The sequence below is a fragment of the Hyperoodon ampullatus genome, assembly GCF_949752795.1.
Source record: "Hyperoodon ampullatus genome assembly, chromosome: 6".
Lineage (NCBI taxonomy): Eukaryota > Metazoa > Chordata > Mammalia > Artiodactyla > Ziphiidae > Hyperoodon > Hyperoodon ampullatus.
The window spans coordinates 120,031,395-120,051,525 of NC_136919.1; the positions used below are offsets into that span (position 1 = coordinate 120,031,395).

The window sequence follows — 20,131 nt, forward strand, 5'->3', positions numbered from 1 at the left end:
AGTAGTTGTGGCTCGCAGGTTCTAGAGCTCAGGCTCAGTAGTTGTGGCGCACGGGCTTAGTTGCTCCATGGCATGTGGGATCTTCCCGGACCAGGGCTCAAACCCATGTCCCCTGCATTGGCAGGTGGATTCTTAATCACTGCGCCACCAAGGAAGCCCTCTTTTTCCTATTTGAATGTGCTGTTGAATCCCTCTTGTGAAAATTTTACTATTGTATTTTTCATCCTGGAATTTTCTGTTTTGCTCATTTTTATATCGTCGCCTTATTCATATGTAGTTTTCCTAATTTCCTTTAGTTCTTTGAGCATATGTAAGACAGTTGTTGTAATGTATTTGTCTGTATGCTTATAGCTTTTTGTCTCTCATGTCCACTGTGTGTGTTTCTTCAGAGATTGTTTCTGGAGATTTACTTTGTTCCTTTGAATGGGCCATGTTTCCCCATTTCTTTGCATGCCTTGTGATCTTTTATTGAAAACCAGGCATTTGAAAAAACAGCCACTCTACCAGTCTTTGCAGACTGGCATGGGAGACGTTTACTAATTAGCAGGTCCCTGAGCCTGGAGATCAGCACAAGGTGAAGGCTTAAGAGCTTCTAAGGTCTTTTCTGGGAATATATCCTGTCTGGGCCTGTGTGTATATGCTCTCACCCCTGCCCCCGCCCACCCCCTTCCTCTGGCTGCTTCTAAATATATTTATTTCCCAGACCTAATGAAACTTAAAAGCTTTTGCACAGCAAAGGAAACTATAAACAAGACGAAAAGACAACCCTCAGAATGGGAGAAAATATTTGCAAATGAAGCAACTGACAAAGGATTAATCTCCAAAATATATAAACAGCTCATGCAGCTCAATATTAAAAAAACAAACAACCCACTCAAAAAATGGGCAGAAGACCTAAATAGACATTTCTCCAAAGAAGACATACAGATGGCCAAGAGACACATGAAAAGCTGCTCAATAGCACTAATTATTAGAGAAATGCAAATCAAAACTACAATGAGGTATCACCTCACACCAGTTAGGGTGGGCATCATCAGAAAATCTACAAACAACAAATGCTGGAGAGGGTGTGGAGAAAAGGGAACCCTCTTGCACTGCTGGTGGGAATGTAAACTGATACAGCCACTATGGAGAACAGTACGGAGGTTCCTTAAAAAACTGAAAATAGAACTACCATATGACCCAGCAATCCCACTGCTGGGCATATACCCTGAGAAAACCATAATTCAAAAGGACACATGCACCCCAATGTTCATTGCAGCACTATTTACAATAGCCAGGTCATGGAAGCAATTTAAATGCCCATCAACAGATGAATGGATAAAGAAGATGTGGTACACATATAAAGTGGAATATTACTCCGCCTTAAAAGGGAACGAAATTGGGTCATTTGTAGAGATGTGGGTGGACCTAGAGACTGTCATACAGAGTGAAGTAAGTCAGAAAGAGAAAAACAAATACTGTATATTAACACACATATGTGCAATCTAGAAAAATGGTACAGATGAACCTGTCTGCAGGGCAGAAATAGAGACACAGATGTAGAGAACAAACGCGTATGGACACCAAGGGGGGAAGGTGGTGGGGGGTGGGGTGGTGGTCGGATAAATTGGGAGATTGGGATTGACATATACACACTAGTATGTATAAAATAACTAATAAGAACTTGCTGTATAAAAAAATAAAATTTAATTTAAAATAATAATAATAAATGTATTTATTTCCCAAAGAGTCTCACTCCAGCTTTTTGTCAGGGTCTTAGATGTTCTATGTATTCCTCTGCCCACAATCTTTTGCCCCCAGGCACCTGTGGACCTGTGGTTCCCCTGCAGTTTCACATGCCAAGGTGCCCACCAGTTCCTTCCATGGCTTCCAGACTAAGATCCAAACTTTGCTGCTATTCCCTGAGTTCTGAGTCAGGAAGAAAGATACCAGTCCCTTGGGCAGCCCACAGATAGGCTAGAATGTTAACAATTTCCACTCGACTCTTTCTGGCCCAAGGGACAGAAATGAAGATCGGGACACTTCCTCTTGACTTCATGGTGGGGGGTGGAAAGAGGGCAAGTAAAAGCATCACAAAATCTTCTACCGTTCTGAGTGAAGCTTTTTCTTCACTGAGTGTTCACTTGGTTTCTGCAGATCTCTGCCTGTTTCCAGAGCTTCTAAATGTTATTTTGCTTAGCACATAGTCGTTTATTTGATGTTTTTGTGGGAGAACTAGGGCCTGGATCTTCCTAGTCTGCCACCTTGCTGACGTCCCCAGTATTTAATTCTTCTGAGTGACTGAACATACTATTGTGTTTTTAATTTCTATTTCCAATAGTTCATTAAAGTATAAAAAATATAATTGCGCATTGCCCTTGTATCCTGTGAGCTTGTTAAACTCACTTATCAGCTCAAGGAGATTTGGGGGGGGGTAGATTCCTAGAGGTTTTCTATGTAGACAATCATTTTACAACTCAATATTGAGTAAAATGCAATGAAGGGGTGGGCAAAGAATTTGGACACTTTACAAAAGAAGGTATAAGAATGCCAATAAGCACATGAAAAGACTCACCATTATTAGTTATCAGGGGACTGTGCAAATTAAAACCACAATGAGACAATCTTATACAGCTATTAGAATGACTAAAATTTAAAAGATATGAGAATACTAAGTGTTCGTGAGGATGTGGGACACACGGAAGCCTCATAAACAGCTAGTGAGAATGTAACGTGGTAGCCTTTGGAAAACTGTTTGGCAGTTTCTAAGTTAAGCAACCTTTTATCATATGCCCTGGCCATTCCACTCCTAGGTATTTCCCCATGAGAAATGAAAGTATATATCCAAATAAGAATTTGTATTTGAAAGGTTCACAGCAGTTTTACGTACAAGAGTACATGACTGCAAAAAACCCAAATGTTCATGTGATAGATAAGATAAACGGTGGTCTCTCCACAAAATGTAATTTATTTAGCAATAAAAATGAACCACCGTTGAATCTCAAGAGCCTTATGCTAAGTTGAAATGATTCCACTTACATGAAATTCTAGAAAAAATAAAGCTATAATGATAGAAACCAGATCAGTGGTTGCCAGGGGGCCAGGGCATGGGGGGAGGGAACTGACTGCAAAAGAGCACAAGGAAACTTACTGGTTGATAAAATGTTCCAATCACAATAGTTGTGATGATGACACACTGTATCCACTTCTCAAAGCTCATCAAATTGTGCACTTAAAATTGGTGAATTTACTGTCTGTAAATTACATTTGAATCAGTCTGACTTTAAAAGTACAAAATTGAGGGCTAGGCACAGATTTCTTTGGGCTACAGGTGCCCACTGCCCCAAGATACACAGAAATGTGGGATAAGAGGAAACAATTTTCATTTACTCATTGATTCCATTATTTATTTATTAAAAAATATTTCTTAAATACATGTTAGGGGATAGACACAGGATTAGGTGTTGGGGACACAGAGGGACAAAGCTGACTCTGTGAGAAGTTTAGGGAAAGGCTCCAAAGGAGCACGGGAGAGGGACGGGTGGCCCGGACCGAGAGTGGTCAGGGACGCAGGTGGCTGCTGAGCTAAATCTTGAAGCATGAATATGTTGTGCTCCTTCCCAAACACGTTCACGTGACGATCCTCGGGGAGAGCTAGGAGGCTCTGTAACGCAGAGGAGACAGCGGGGGCTTTCTAGTCGGGCAGATGTGGGCCCCGGTGCTGGTCTGGGTGCTGACTAGCTGTCGGACCTTGCAAAAATGTCCATCAAGCAGTAACTCATTTTTTCCACACCCAGAATCAGGGTAATCATAATTATCTGTAGGTTGTTCTGAAAGTAAATGTTAAAATAATCACAAAGCATCCAGCTTAACGAAGGATGCCATTAATAACTGATAATGAGGTACATGTACCAGCCATTCTCAGCCATTTATGATAAAACTCTTTCTACCATCCTGGTCAAACACGAGGATAAGGAAAGAGGTGCCTGGGACCCCTGAGAGTCAAGACTCACAAAGTGTCATGACCAGTGGAGTCGGAGTGGAGTGTCCTCTCAGGAGCCAGCCAGGAGATGGCCCTGGCCCAGGGACCGGCAGAGGACCCAGGAAGTCATCCAGTGCCTTCCCTTCTGCCTGGGGTGGTTCTGCACCAAATCACTGCTCTGACTTGCATCTTCCTAGTGAAATTTCTAAAGTTCCTCCCGGTTCTAAAGATCCATGACCCATGAAGCAAAATTCAAAACACAAAATCCCAGCAAAGGGGCTTCAAGGATACCACCCCTCTGATAAAGTACTCTGGCACTAACTAGCTCCTTTAACTTTGAACTGCCACACTCATGCCTGCATACACAGGGGTCTTGCTGCCCATGCACAGCAAATGAGCATTCCTCGGCCTGCAAAATCTTTTGACAACTTCCTTCTGCATTTGGATACATAAAATTGTGACTATCCAAAGGAATCATATGGCTTAGTTTTTCCAACTTTCGTGACACAGTTCACTAAACGATGAGCTTCCTGAGGGATGGGACCATGTCTGTCATATCTGCATTCCTAGGCCCTGCTCTTCAGGTCTGTGGGAAGACGAAGTGGGCACACGTGACAATACTCTGCCTCAGAGTAAGTACAACTCTCCCCTTACTGGTGAATCACCCTGCAGTGGCTAGGGCGGCACCTTCCATCCCCAAATGGACTAAAGCACACCTTGAGCAGAATAAATTCAACTATTCAAAACAAAAACAAACGTAGTATCCATAAACTTTCCAGGATCAAAAAAGGGTTAGGGCTGGGGAGACACCACTCCACCTGCTGCTTTATGAACTGGTGACCTTGGTCAAGGTACTTAGAAACTTTGAGCCTATTTCTTCATCTACAAAACAAGGAATGTAATACTGCAGCCCTTACAGGTTGGGGTTGAGGTGAGCAGGATCGCTGGTCTCAGGGATGAAGGTTTGGGGGGATCCTCCGGTTTGGAAGCCTGAGTAGTTCGTCCCCCTCTGCCGGCGCAGCTAACATAGTTAGTTTATCTCAGATTGGCAGCGCCTCGCCCCATCACAGCAGGATTTTGTAATCCCTCCAGGCCAAATTGCAACAACTTGCTTGACTTGGGCCACCAAGGAGACCCAGGGAGGGCAGGGTCCCAGAGCTTGTCACCTGAAAAGTCTGAGTCAATGTGACCACACCTGACCTGCCCCAGGGCCAGCTCGCAGCTCACCTCCCAGTGGGGAGCCCTAAGCCCTCCTGGGACTCTGGTGGCTTCAGGATGACCTGGCCACACCTTCCTGTGCTGCACCCTGGAGCTGGTTGGGAGCCCCGGCGACAGGGAGCACTGGGAGGGCGGGGACGCCAGCGCCTCCCCGTGTCTGGGCTGCGCTTTGTATTGGCAGCACTGACTCTCACTTCTCGTGCTTGGAGGAGGAGAGGAAGTGCATTGAGGGCTTTCTGTCAGGTGTTTTGCCGGGTCCTTTTTCCATTTAATCCTACCGCCACCACTTGAGGAAGGGAGTCTTGAAAATGGGGCCCTGGGAGGGGGTCATCTGAGCTCCCAGTGGCAGGGTGACAGTCACACGGAAGGCCTACAGGCGGAGTGGGGAGGAATTCACGATTGAGCCCTCAGGCTGGGCGAGGAGGTCTCACATGTATGGGTTCTCGTGTCAAGAATCAGAAGGCTCTCCAAGTGGGTCCGGGGCCACAGCCGTGCAGCCCTGATGAGGCATCTTGGTCTTGGGATACACTTCAGGCCTTCGGTTCGTTTGCTCCTTCATTTAAGGGTCCTCCTGAACCTGCTGTGTGCAAGGCATTGTCCTGGGTGCTCTAGGGATACAAAGAGTAACTTCACCTCCAGAGGCCCTCGACCTGCATGGGGAAAATGATACATCCCAAAGTTCTATTACAGGGTAGACCCTGAGTCAGAAAGCGCTATGAAAATTCGGAAGGAGAGGTTGCTTCCGGGGGCTGATGAGAAAAGGCTGGAGAAGCTGTTGATGGCATCGAAGGCAGGCCCTGAAGGCCAGTAGGTGAAGAAGACAGGCCAGCAGGAGAGAGGGGGCGGGGATAGACAAGAGCCAGTCATGGGCAATAGCAAGAGGCTGCAGGCCGGGGTGGGGGACCCTCGAGGCAGGGGGTGCGAGGGTCCGGGAGGGTGTATTACAGAGTGAGCTGGAAGAACGGAAAGGAGAGCCAGGCCGAGGGGGCAGGAGGGAGGGAGCGCTAGGCTGTGAGCCCCGTGGGGCGATGACTCACCTAGGACACTGACGGTGGTCACTTAATCAGGTTGAATTATTACAAACCACCACAGATGCTAAAGCCAGAGGGTGGAGAGCATGGGGTACACGCAGCAGTAACAGGGTACGGAAGGTGGCCTGGGAAGGGTGAACCAGAATTCATTCCAGACCCACTGAATTTGAGGGGCTCTCGGGATGGCTGGCTGGAGATGCCGGATGAAAACATCACCTGGCTTGAGACCGACTGGTGAGGGACAGAGATGCAGCGCTAAGACTCGTCCAGAAATGAGCAGAATTGTCAGCCATGAATACACATGTACAGGGAACGGAGAGAGAGAGAGAACAGAGTGAGGCCGAAAGCTTCAAAGACCTCCTGCCTCCTTCTCATGCTTAGTTGACAGTAGTAGGAGGAAGGGCCGAGGGGTATTTGAGAAAGGACACTCGGGAAGGGAGTTCTAGGGAGTCTAGGAGAAGGTGGAAGACGGAGACAGCCTGGAATGAAGCCCCTCGCGGCGGGGGAAGCCACGAGGACGAGGGAGGAGGGGATGCTTCCACCAGCTGGGGTGCTGGGCGTCGCCCTTGGAGCTCTCACACCCTCATTTCCCCAAGTTCTGAAGGCTGGACTTGGGGTTTGCCTTCAGCCGTTTTCCACTTCCTTAACAAATGTGTCATATAGCTGTTTGCTCCATCTATGTTCAAAGGCTGTCCTGGTTGCTAGGTGATGTGAGGCTGCCTGAAGGCCACCCCTCCTAGAACTTCCACACCTGGTTCCCTCAGCCGATGTGCTGGTAGCAGGAGGGATGAGGGGGGAGGGGAGGATGAGAGGGAAGCTGGGGTCTATCTTTCTCACACTCCCCACTTACGCAAAACACATTTTTAGTTTACTCTATATGGAGGAATGTGCACATAACTCTGCTTATGTATCACAGACTTAGAAATCCTGTTAATAAGGGAGATTTGAGTAGAAAGTCATTCCTCAGGTTCAAGTCAAATGAGTGAGCACAGAATGTCTCCCAGCTTACCACCCAACTTGATTAACACCCGCACAAAAGCTGAAGGAGATGCAACGCCATCTAGCCCTTGTAGACGCAGCCAGGTCCCGGGTATGTCCCACAGAGAGTGTCCCAGGGCACAGCGGCCCATTCTCAATGGCACACGTTGGTAGGTCTTGAGAGTGGGTAGACCCTGTAGTGGATTTGTTTCCCCGTCCTGAATTGGCCTGGGCTCACCCTGAAGTTGCAGCTCAGTAAGTGTTTTTAGAACAAATAACTGTCTTTCAGCAACCATGTACTTTGCTCTAAGGAAACGCAATATAGGAAATACCAACAGAAAATTTGAGATGTAACTAATTACAAAATTCTTCCTTTGGTCAAATAACTCACCGTAGTTTTCCTTAAAAGTTGACTGCTAATGCTTATATAAATAAGCTCAGCACAGGCGGGAGGAAAGCACGCGGTGCGCATGCGTGCGCTAGCCCACGCCCTGCAGGCGGCCTCAGGGCCCCCGCAACCGGAACGCGCCCCTGTCCCAGCTACCCTTCCCTGCACGCGCCTCTCTCGGCATCCCCTGCCCCGTTCTGGTGGCCTTTGTGCACGTCATCTGAGCGTATTCAGTGTCTCCTAACTGGAGAGCATACTTTCATGCAAGGAGTCTAGTCCATCCTCTTTATTAGGACATATACTAATTTGCTCACTAATAACTAAGCACTATAAAATCAGATATCAGAGCACCGATCTGACCTCCCCAGCCTCACAAGCCAGCGCAACAGGCTCCAAACTGCAGTGGCTGCAGAACCCGAAAGACAAACTGGGTGACAGTGGGGAAGTTCTTACTCAAATCTAAGTACGGCGCTGCTTGCTGGTCCAGAGGCTGAGATCGCTCGGGGAGACGGTGCTGAAACATTTCTTTGATGCTGTTCCTAAAAAAAAAAACAGGTCCCGGCTTGCTCCTGCCAGGGTCAGCCAGCAGGTGAGGAGAGAAGCAGAGATAGGCACTGTGGTATAGAACACATGCTCGTTTTGCTTTCATCTTTCAGAAGGATCAGTATTTTCTACAAATTGGAAGAAATTCTGTCTTTGTTTTGTAGACTGGCAAACAGGCCTTATGAAGCTGAGTTACTTAAACAATTTCCCACCAACCTCTTGACCACATTGGAAAGGAAAACTCATCAAGAATTTCTAACATGCGGTGTCAGAAAGCATTTTCGACAGTTCGTATCAACAATACTAACTCAAGTTAACTGCAAAACTCTTCACAGTTTGCCAGCTGCTTTCAAATATATTCTCATTTAAATGTAACAGTGGCATGTGAAAAGCATCAGCCACAGAAAATCTTGCTAAAGACAAGTGATGTCACAAGGGTGAGGACTAGATAAAGAAGTGCGGGTGTGTGGCCAGGGCAGAGAGGAGACTAGAGCATTGCTGGCTCCCTGGGAGCAGCATTAACCTAGTGATAAAAGTCGAAAGAGGTCCTTTCATAAAGCAGAGTTTATCTGTAAAAGGGGATAAACAATAATGGTTATCTTACTGGGTTGTCTGAAGACTAAACGAGTTGATTTAGTTAAAGTGCTTGGAACAGGGCCAGGCACATAAAACAGCATATAGGAATAATTATTTTCTATTACAATGAACAGAAAACAAAAGAAGGGCACTACAAGACAACATTTAAGAACCTCTTCATGGGACAAATCTTTTCCTGGGAACCGACTTTCCCTCTTAAAACTGAAGGATGCCAAGAAAAGCACTGATGACTACAGAATTAATACATTTTCACTGAGTGAAATAAATTAAGGCCAAAAATAGGGCTCATATGTTAACAATTTTTAAAATATCATGCCTATGAAATGCAAGTGTCCAGAGAGCATACGTTTCATTGTTCTAAATTCCACTTTGATTCAGAAAACGAAGTGGCCTGTAAAGGAGGCACTTGGGAAAAATGAAAGCTGAGCATTTCTAGAGAAAATATTCTGTGTTATTCAAAGCAAATGGTCACGATGCCTGCTCTTTGCTGAGCATGTACCTTTTTCTCAGGCTACCCACTCGATTATTAAAATCATTCAGTTCTTTCTGCAGCCCTTTAAAATAATAATTGCCACAGTCTACAGGTGCTGTCCATGAGAGCCGCACTTCAACAGTCTCGTGATGCGACTGCCTTGGGTTCCCAACTCCCAGAGCAGCCCTGAGCACCTCCCTCCTCTGGTCTTCCCACCACCCACTTCACTCCGCCTGGCCGAGACGCAGCTCCCTGCTCCCTAAATGCCCATTTGTTTCCTCCCCCTGCATACAATTCAGCATATCCTCCTGGCTCTCATTTTTATTGGCAAATGAAGTTAAAAATAAATGAAAAGGCAAAAAACCCTACCCCAGTCTAATATATATCCATATCTATCTATCTATCTATCTATCAATCAATAAAGATAATTCTCTTTAGGTTTCATACATACCCACTCCCTTCTGGAACTCTAGTTTCTTTCTGGAACTCCCTTCTGGAACTCTAGTTCTTTTGGAACTCTAGCTTCATATACAAGATAGGACAAGCACAGATAACTTGGGCATGTGAAGAACAGTGACTTTAAAAATCTTTGGTGCTTTATTAGACTGGACCTTGCCTGGGATGCTAAACTCTGAGGGCCACAATAAACTCAGACACTCGAACTCAGGCTCTGAATTCATAAGAATGTTCCCTATGGGGTGTGTGAGTGTGTATCCTTTTAAACAACTAGCACCATTCAGAATTCTTAGGGGACTAAAATCAAACATTCTTCATATATTTTCTCAGTTTTAAGAAACTTGGGGCCATGCTTCATACCTAATGTGTGACCCCGAGGGTTAAAATCCAGGGCAAAAGCTCATCAGGTTGCAGTGAGTTTTCATTACTGTTCTCCAGCAGCATGTATAAATCAGGAGGAAGGCAGCACACGACCCGCCCTTGTGCCACGTCCTCACAGTTCCCGGAAGGTCTGCAGGACGGAAGCAGGCAGCCAGCAACGGGTAAGAGAAAACTGGGAGCTGAAAATTTGGGGCGGGGAGAAAGGAAGACGGAGTAAAAGGGGGAAAGGATGAAAAAGAAAAGAAGGGAGAGGTCAAGAGAACCAAGACAGCAGAAGAGAGGAAGCCACAGTGCTGGACCTCTAAACCTTAAACATGCGCCTTCTTTTGCATGCTGTGTCCCAAAGAGGGTGTGAAGGTGTCTGCACTTGTCCGGGGAAACCCGCGTGGGGAGAGTTTAAGCTGCACACAGGGAAACACGCCAGGGTGTGGCAGAGGCGGTATAAACACAGGAGGCGACACCATCTGGTGTGAGCAGGACTGAAGGTGTCTTTTACTCTTTATGTGACATTTATACTTTTAGGGGCTTTCACTAGGCAGTCCCAGTCTAGATGAAAGTAATTTCATAACCTTAGAGTCTCAGTTTTTCTTTCAACTTCCTGAGGAGCCCCTGATGGTCACCGGTAAGGAGGAGTCCACTCTAGGGCACCTGTCCTTGAGGACGCCTAATGGAAATGTATCCGACCACTGACCCTCGCTGAGGGACCGCGAGAGGGCTCCTGGGAGAGAGCCGGCAAGTTAAACTGCCCCCTCCGCCAGCTCACCTCTCAAACTCCTCAAAATACACGGCTGCCACTGCTCAGTGGAAAAGGCGGCATTAAAACAATCTCCCCATCAAAACCAAACCAGACCAGACCAAAACAACTCTCTGGTTTGGGAATGTAATGATATAAAACCAACTTGGCAGAAACATACGGTTGGCTACAGAACAAAAAGAGCTATCTGAATGCCAACTATTGCCTCTTAATCCTTTAATTAGACCGAGTCCTTCAGAAGGAAGCACAGTTCACTGTTACTGAAAGAAATCAAGAGCAAACACAGACGGTGAGAGACCTACACACACAAGCACGTGCACATGATGATGCACTCACATGAAGGGGAATAGATACGGTGGACTCAGAGTCTAAGAAAGACATTTATTTGTTTCTGAGAGCCATGATTTGGGACACTAAGAAGTTCTGGGAATCCGATTTGGGAAAGCGTGAGGGCGAGATGCAGCAGGGCCGGGCGTGTCAGAGGCTGTGCACGGCTCCCGGAGTGAACCGGCTCTGCCGTCGGGCCGGGGAGTTTGCCCCAGCAGCGCCCTGACAGCTGAGAAGCCGGGAGGCCCTGGCTCCAGAGAAGTTATTTGGAGCCTTTCTTCTTTTTCCTCTTCGTTTTCACTGGTGTTGCATCGAGCGAACCATCCTCTGCCGTCTCAGCTAGCTTCTGCCCCCTTTTCTTTTCTTTCCTGTTTCTGGGCCTCGAGGGAGAGTCCCGGTCATCGAGTGGCACCACGCAACCCTCTCCACCCTCAGAAGCAGCCCCAGAATTCTCGTCCCAGCGGGGGTCTCCCAGCGGCCACTCAACTTGGTCTCCCTTCTTCTTGGCCTTGGGGTGGGTGCAATTCTCCACACTTTTATCTTTCGCCTCTTTCTTTCTTTTCTTCCCTGCTTTCCTTTCCACTGGGGTCTCTGAAGCCTCTGGCCCCACGGCCGTGCCCTGCGCCTTACTCTTGCGCTCCGCCATGCGCCTGGCAAAGTACTCGCGGATGGTGAAGGCACTGGTGGTCATGGGGGAGACGTCAGTCCCCTCTGCAGCGTCGGAACTGGGCTGGCCCTGAGGTGGGGAGAAGAGTAACACCGGTTACGCATCAGCTAGTTACTCACCACCGCCCGGAGCCCGCGTGGCTGGGGGGCCGGACTCCCCCTGGACCCCTCGCCGGCCGTCGGGTAGAGCTGAGCCGCACGGTGCGGAATGCGGTGGCCACGCACACCAGCTGAGGGCCGTACGGGGTGGGAGGCCGGGGAGTCGGAGGCTAACTTCACAAGGTAGATGGTGAGTCACCTGGACGCCATTCTGACAGAATGGCTCCTTGGCAACAACCTTATAAATGGCAACCGAGTTCCTAGCGTCTCCATCAGAAACAAGGACCCGAAAAACCCGGAGCTCTGGGGTGTCGTCAGACAGCTACTTGGTCTCGCTGTGGATACACAGGCCTTTGCGCCCTGACCCACAAGCTCAGATGCCACGCGTATATGGGAGCCCCCGCTCAACCAGGAGCCACGTGCCAGCCTCGACCCTGGTGTGTCCAGAGCGTGGCCCTCTGGCAGCTGCTCGAGAGAGGAGGCACCAGGGCTGGAAGGGCCCATGTGCCCCCCTCCTCCCGGAAGGAACAGGAGGGCTGGGGTGCCCTCTGCCCTCAGCTGGGCGTGGGAGACATGAGACGCACCCCCCCCTACACTGCCGTGAACTAGACACCCATGGCTGTGCCGTCTGCTTCTAAATGGACGAATTACTCACTCATAGCCGCCGGGGTTAAGTGTGGTTTACATAAATACACTCAGTCGTAAGGCTTGAGAAGAGGAAAAAAAATCCTAACTTAATAGGCTGGGATAAAAAATCAAATGCTGGTATCACACCACACAGGTTGTGGCTGGCTGGCAGTAGGGAGATGAAAACGTGTGCGTGAAAAAGGAAGCACCTTCAAATGAAAGCATTTAAGGACTGTGCTTTAGGTAAGGTCAGTGTCTGGAATAATTCTGCCCACAGTCTTTTAAAATAATCAAGCCCTTAAACAAGTACACTAAACTTAGGTTTTCATAATTACCTGGCTTCTCCCTTCACATTCACTTATTCACACAGGATGAGATGGGTGGTCCGACCCTTTCATGAGGTGGGAAAACAGTTTTCTGAATAAATCAGTTTCCAGATTAGGAGTCTGCAAATTATTCTGAACTGGGCGGGCAAAGCTCTGCTTGTGCAGCTAACTTTATTACAACCACACATATAACTGGACCATGTATTTTCTTGTTACAGCAGCACTCGAAACCCAGCTCAGTGGAATCAAAGTAGGCTCCCGTCTGAAATTTCAGCTGAATCAGTATTATATCAGTGGGCAGTTGGGCTCTGAATGGCCGCTGACCCAGTGAGCTCTCCCCAAAGGGTACCTTACCAACAACATCACAGCTTACCTAATCAGCACAAACCTTATTTTACTCAGGGCTAAAAACACAAAATCACGTAGTCAGTTTCTTAAATTTCAAAAGGTAAAATGCAGAACATGTGGAATAAACCAAATGAGCTTTTTAAATGTTATCTATCAATATTCAGTTTGGGCTGGAATCCCATGAGGTAATTTTGAGAAAAATTTAAAAATAGCTGCCACAGGAGCCAAAAACACAAGGTCACTTTGTCTTTTTGTTCCTCAAATGTTGAAAAGGAGCTGACATTTTGCACAGCGGGATGAAAAATCTTCTCAAGGCTCTCCTGATCCCAGCCAACCCCCGCCTCATGGATGAGAAATGTCTTGCCTTCCATTTAGTAATGGCACACAGCCACACACGGCAAGTCTCCATGAAGGAGGCCTGTTTACAGAAAATAGGTCTCCCTTAGCTTCACAGTATGAAAGGAGTTTGTCTTACGTGGGCCACCTCCTCTGGAGTGTATCTGTGTCTTAGGAACTCAAATTCGAGTCATATCCTATGGTTCCTTACCTTGTTCACCTGTTTATTACCTTCTGAATTCCTGCTTTTAACAGTTAAATCACAGGAACTAATTACTGGTATTAATCACACTTTTAATTACTAGAAAATACAAGATCATTTTTGAGTCACTTGTTGAACTCTGCGGGTCTTTCTAATCCTAGAAAATAACTCTGCTCGTAATCAAGTCCTCTGGTGATAAGGATTTTAATAAGCATGGGCCACTGCACACCAAGCTCAGTGGGGCGTGGAGACAAGCCAGAGAGGTGCCAGCACCCAAGGAAAGTGGAGGCAAAACAATGACTTGCAGGGGAGAGTGGTGGGCAGCCTCCCACACTCCAGGAATGTACCTGTTTTGAAAACCATGGAAACAAAGGAGGAATAGGCTGCAGACCTGACTGCTGTAGAAGCAAAGCCCAGGTCTCATATTTCATGACTTTATAAATCATAAACCCAGTTTTACTACAGTGATTACAATCCCTGTTTCTATATTCTCAGCCATGAATGCATGAATGTGAACAATGTACACCTTTTTAAGACAATGAATACTTTTCATATCTGGTCTCTTCTTCAAAGTAAACAAGTACTGAGAAAAGCACTGGCAACTTTTTAGTACTCTGAAATAGCAACAAACTCGCTTCTTCCCACATTTCCACTAAACGTATAATGCAACCACACACACACACAAAATCTGTAATACCAAATGTGACTTTCACTGCTTCATAAATTTTGAGAATCCCAATTTGCTAACAGTGTTCTAAAATCTAGTCAAATAAATTTACAAATAACTTGAAAACTTCCTGTTCCATACAAAATACTAGCAAGGGAGGTATGGTTAACTAATGATCTTACCGAACATTTGATTTAAGCTTAGGGATTTAGGAAATCTTTTCTTTTAAAATTCCAATTCCTGCTATTAACTAATGGAGGGCCTTAGATAAATCCCATAACCTCTCTGGGTCTCAGTTACTAACCAAGTCAAATAAGTAGATTAAATTAGACTTGAAAGTCTAAAATTTACTGAACTATGAAATGACATTTGGGCTGGCCATTCCTCTGTGACACCAGACAGCAGAGGAGGGATGGTGAGGCTCCATAAGCAGGTAGCAGATGAGCTCAGCTCATAGACGACTATCACCCCCACTGTCAGGCCAAGAAGCAGGAGTGACGGCAATGCACCTACAAGTCCATCCACGGAGAATACTTTACACCACCTGTAGGAGAGCATACGGCTGGAGAGCAGATCTAGTGACACCACTTAAGAGAACAGAAAGGGCCAAATACTATTCTGCAATGAATAATTTGTAAGCATTCATTTAAAAGAATTGACACTAGATATTAGAAGCTAAAATCAATAAAAGCAGAAAACTGGGGTGACTACTAACTGGAATATGAATCTATTTTAAACCTAAGTCCTGGAAATCATCCTAATATTTCTAAGAAAGGTAGTAAGAAGCTGGAACTTTTAAAATGATAATAAATTCCCAGTTTGTACTTAAGGTTCTGAAGGTTCTCTTTTTATATACCTTGGCCTGAAAGTCTCCACTGATCCTTTACATACCCTAAATTTGTGTTCTCCAGAGGCAGAGTGTCGGGAAAATACCAATGAAGCTATCCGGACGGAAGCGGAAACGTGATGGGTTTCTGGAACGAATGGCCTGGCAACGTCTCCCTCAGCTTCATGCCTCTACAGTCTAAGACTCCTTAAGTCCTGCTTGAATGCCAAGAGATAAAACGGCTGTCCAGTCACGGCACACGCAAGGACAAAGTCAGGCTTTCCCCTGGGGACAGTGAGGGATAGAGTCTCTATAGTAGGAGCTAGGTAGGGGTCTCTCTGTAGAACCTCCAGCCTTTCTGTTGGCCTTGATGTCTCGTCAGTTCACTGGTCTCCTCACTCAGCTGGGGAAGGGACATGTTGCCTGTAGCTGTGCATATCCGAGGCCATGCAGTGCACCTAAGACGAAGAAGCTTTCCAAAGACACAGTTCAGTCAACGAGGGGAAACGGTAAGGGAATCAACAAAACAGTTTAAAAGATCTCTCCCTAAATTTGTAATATATCCACTACTCCTCCTCCCTTTTTGTTAATGAAAAAGAAAGATCCAAAGCTACATTGAGAATCTTGAATTATTTTCCATATATTTTAAAAGCTACCATTTAAAAAATATAAAATGAAATAGTCTGTGTTGTTCTAAAACATTGTTTCATGGGTTAATCTCGTCTGTCTCAGAAAACCCCGCAGTGTTCTCATTTCTTTCAGAACCTATGAGTGTACAGCCTGTGTTTAAAAAAACATTTGCCGATGGATTTTCCCAAGTGATAGCAAGGGCCTTAATTTCTACCCCAACCAATAAACACTCTGAGGGTCAGAACCCAGGAGGACTGTTCCCCAGCGCACAGAACCCCAGTGGTTTAAAGGCAGAAGAGCCCGGCAGGACTACTGCCTCCATCATGTGTGGAGACTTGACCCAGAGTGCCTGCAGCCTGGTGCACTGAAGAAAGCGGCTATCCTTTCTTGAATGCCTTCAGTGCGGCAATCACTTATTATCGTATGCCACCTCACCTTGACGGGGGTAGAAACCGAACCTCAAAGCACTTAATATTCAGAAGGCCTGACGGTGGGAACTGGCAGAAGCAGGATGTGGCCCAAGGCTGCCGGGCGCAGAGCCCTCCCTCCCTCCACGACGGCATCCCGACTTCCGGCCTGCATCACACAGACCCACTTGTCACTGTTTCTCTCTTCAGACGTCATCCCAACACTGAAGTATATATCAGTTGGTCCATGCCCAACTTTATGAGGCAGAAGTTAACTGATGCTAAAACTTCAGGTTGAAAAAAAGGCCACAAGAAATAGATACTACTTTCTAAATAGAAAAAAAAACTCTATTATCTAGTTTGCAATTCATATAAATAAAAAAAATAGCCTGAAACCAGGCTTAAGAGTTTTATAATTAGAGCTGGAGAATCTTAAGGCCTAAACCCATCTCGGGCGATTCTGAATTACAACTGGCGTAGGGGAGGCGGGCGGGAAGAGCTGGATGCAAAGGACACAAGACCTTGCAGAGAGGGACGCTTAAGAAATTAGCTATCATATACCATAATCATCTCAGGTGCCTGAAAGATGCATGTCGCCTTTTCTCAAATGGCTACAGAATGTCATGAGTTTGTTCTCTGCTTCTTGTAGGAACTCTGCCTCGAGGCTTTGCAGCTCAGCGAGCTATCTGCTCAAGCTCTTCTGGGTTCCCAGTCCTCGGTGTCATTCACACATGTCTACTGAGATGGATTAACGGCGAATTGCCCAAATACACAGGATTCTCTTTATTATTCTCAGAAGAATGTCGTTAGTAACTTTTGGGGCAGGGAAACACAGCAGTTTGGATAGAGAATTTAGAGAGGTGTTTGGGGCAGATGCGCCATAAGCATAAAATCTTACCAGTTATGATAAACGTACAGTCCAGGATGAGGTTTCAAAGGCACAACGCTTTAGCTCACCAGCCTTTCTCATACGTCACTGCCGATCTTAAGTGACAAGATGATTGAAAGCCTTTTGATTTCCACGTTGAGACACAGGCTGTGACAGGAATCCTTCAATGAACTTTCTCATTGAAAGAAAAAGCAGACACCCAGAGCTCAAGGGTAATGGACTTAGCAACGGGGTCATCAGCTCTGAGAACTACTGCTTGTGATGAACAAACGCACACTTCCACCCCAGCCTGTGTCGTCAGCTTGCACTACATTAGTCTGTGAAGAGTTAAGAAAGCTTGGCAAGTGAGTAGTTTGAAAGGACACTTGCATCTTCTCTAAACTTTCTGGCAGGACAGCTCTGACAAACACAAGTTATGTCTTGACATCTCCTGGGAGGCAGAAATTGCGCCCGTCCACTTAGGACAGTGATGAATTCAGGTATGAAGCCACTTCAGGACCCGTCAAGATGGGGGAAGTGCTGAGGTGAGGGGTGACAGGACATGTGAGCACGAAGCCCTTCGCCAACAGAGGGAGCCGAAGGCGCTGCCGCGGTCGCCCGTGATGCTCCCCGCGACGCTCTTCCAGATTCTTCATACACAGCTGTGTGCGTCACTCCCTTAAAGATCAAGTGCAAAGCTGCCTCCTTCAAGAAGCTGGTCCCCTGTGAACAACCTCCCTTGGTTACTACTGTGACTAGCAATTGGTTACTTGTACTTTCTGGTTTTGTATAATTTGCTTTCTAAGCATCTTCCCAAGGAATTTTTAAGTTCCTTGAGGGCAGAAATCATGCCTATTTCATTTGTGTTCAGCACAGCCTCTAATGAAGAACAAACACATGGTGAGCGCTCCAGGAAAGCACAAAAGGCACCAACCCCAGGCAGATCCAGGCTGGGAAGCACTCCCACCCGCCCACTGAACCAGAAGCTTTGTATTTGTCAGCACAGATTCCCCTGCATGCCGGGCAGGGCTCATGACTAGAAGGGGCTTGGAAGGGTGGCAAGCAAAGAGAGAAGCAGCACTTTACAGAGGACAGTCTTCCCACCCAGATGGAGCCACACCCTTCTAATCAGATGCCGCCTTGCCCCACAGCGCAAATCGCTTCGCTGACTTCTGCAGGTGCATCCCAGTGCCCTTCAGTGTGACCAGCCCATCACTCCCTGTGGCCCCGAGCGATGCACAGCTCAGCCAAATGATCCATACATGTCTCTTCTGGTCTATTATTCCACATGTTATCATGTCACCTTCTGGAAGATTAGGTAAATCAGAAAAATGGGGTGCTGTGTTTTATGGAACTATCACATGCATGATGTGGGGCGGGCTGAACATCAGCTATAAAATAACATGCATGGGGTGAGCGTTCCTGCCATCAAAAGAAGAGGCTGGAAAGCAAGAGAGTTCTAGAGTACATCCAAGGCAAAGTCAGGAGATCATTCTGAGAAGACAAACAGGTGGATCAAGTTCCACGAGAAGCCCCCCGGCAGCAGGTCGTTAAGGTGCAGCCGACATGTTATCTTGAGCAGATCACACAACCTGGGAAGCTGTGCATTCCCGCGAGTCATCAGAATGGTTTGCCTCCAGAGGTTAAGCAAGGAGTGATCAACACGTTGGTCATAAACCAGGGACTGTGCGACTATGTCAGCACTTCTTCTCTTGCTTTCTGTGGCACCTTTTTTGTTCCACATGATTGAAAACACTGTTTCACTGACAAGGAGCTACGTTTGCACTCACAAGAAGTTTACTCAGGGGTAAAACCTGGTGTTTTTTTCAAGATATCATTCACTCACTCACATCTGGAGTTAGGATAAACACACAAAGTCTCAGAAATAACCAGCCTCATGGAGTCTGCCTGGGAAACACAATCACTTGCAGGATTAGCAAGCATCACAAGAGTTAAAAACAAATACAAGACTCCACTGACTGACGGGAAGTTTTGATTTGAAGCGGGGTTAAAACTAAAAAATACAACAACAGAACTAGAATTACACAGCAACTCTTAACTTTATGTGCGTGTGTACATGTGTACAGTGTGTGTGTGCTCATGCAAACGGGTTCTAGGAACCCAGGACCTGTGCAGGGGTTCCAGGAGGGCTCTCTCTAGAACATGGCTGGCAAAGTATGCCCCAAGGGCCAAATCCGGCGGCTGCCATCTTCGTATACCTCACAAGCTAAGAATGGTTTTTACATTTTAAATGGGGGGAGGGAGGGGGAGAGAATCAAAGGAAGACTATTTCATGACATGAAAACGATGTGAATGTCAAATATCAGTGTCCATAAATAAAGTTTTGAATTTCATCAGTAAAAAAATTGTTTTCTCTCTAGTATATAAGGAAACATAATAGATGCTATGTAAATATTTGCTGAATGAATAAATTTATTATGAAATATAATCTGCTTTTTGGAAATGTTAGATGCATGTGAAGTATACACACACACACACACACACACACACACACACACACACACACACACACACACACACACACACACGGAGTTGGTCAGAGGGCTCTGGGTTTTGATGAAGTTCTCAATCTCAGTCTCTTGTGAACTTACTGAATTATGCCAGTGAGGGGTAGAGAGGGCTGCCATCTGCCGTTTGATTTCTGGCAGACAAGGACGAAGTTTGCTTACGAAGTGATCTGACATCAAAGAGAACTCCCAACCCCCTGTAAGCAGGCAGATACCTCTCTAACATTAGGCATTAGAACCCTGCCTGGAATTTACAGACTCAGATAAATGAACTGGACGTCTCAGAGAAGATAATGGGGAACTGGAAGGGACAGATATCTTGCTTTTCCCTGAACAACAGCAAAGAAATACAAATAATGCCAAATTCCTCGCAGGAAGGCCAATGCTAACAAAGCTGTTCATTTTTTTTTTTCCACTTGCCTCATCAGCTGCTCAAATTACCACTCATTACGAAAAGCCAACATAAACATGTTTTAAAAGGATGGTTCTCTA

General features: G+C 46.3%; 1 protein-coding gene across 1 annotated transcript in view; it reads right to left on the reverse strand.

Annotated features, from left to right (window-relative positions):
* Nucleotides 1–11,162: 11,162 nt before the first annotated feature.
* Nucleotides 11,163–20,131, reverse strand: part of PINX1 (PIN2 (TERF1) interacting telomerase inhibitor 1) — an 83,783-nt gene continuing 74,814 nt past the window's right edge. Inside the window, exon 7 of the mRNA XM_079706300.1 lies at nucleotides 11,163–11,845. Coding sequence (XP_079562426.1) covers nucleotides 11,372–11,845 — 474 coding nt within the window. The 3' untranslated portion in view covers nucleotides 11,163–11,371. The remainder of the gene's footprint in view (nucleotides 11,846–20,131) is intronic.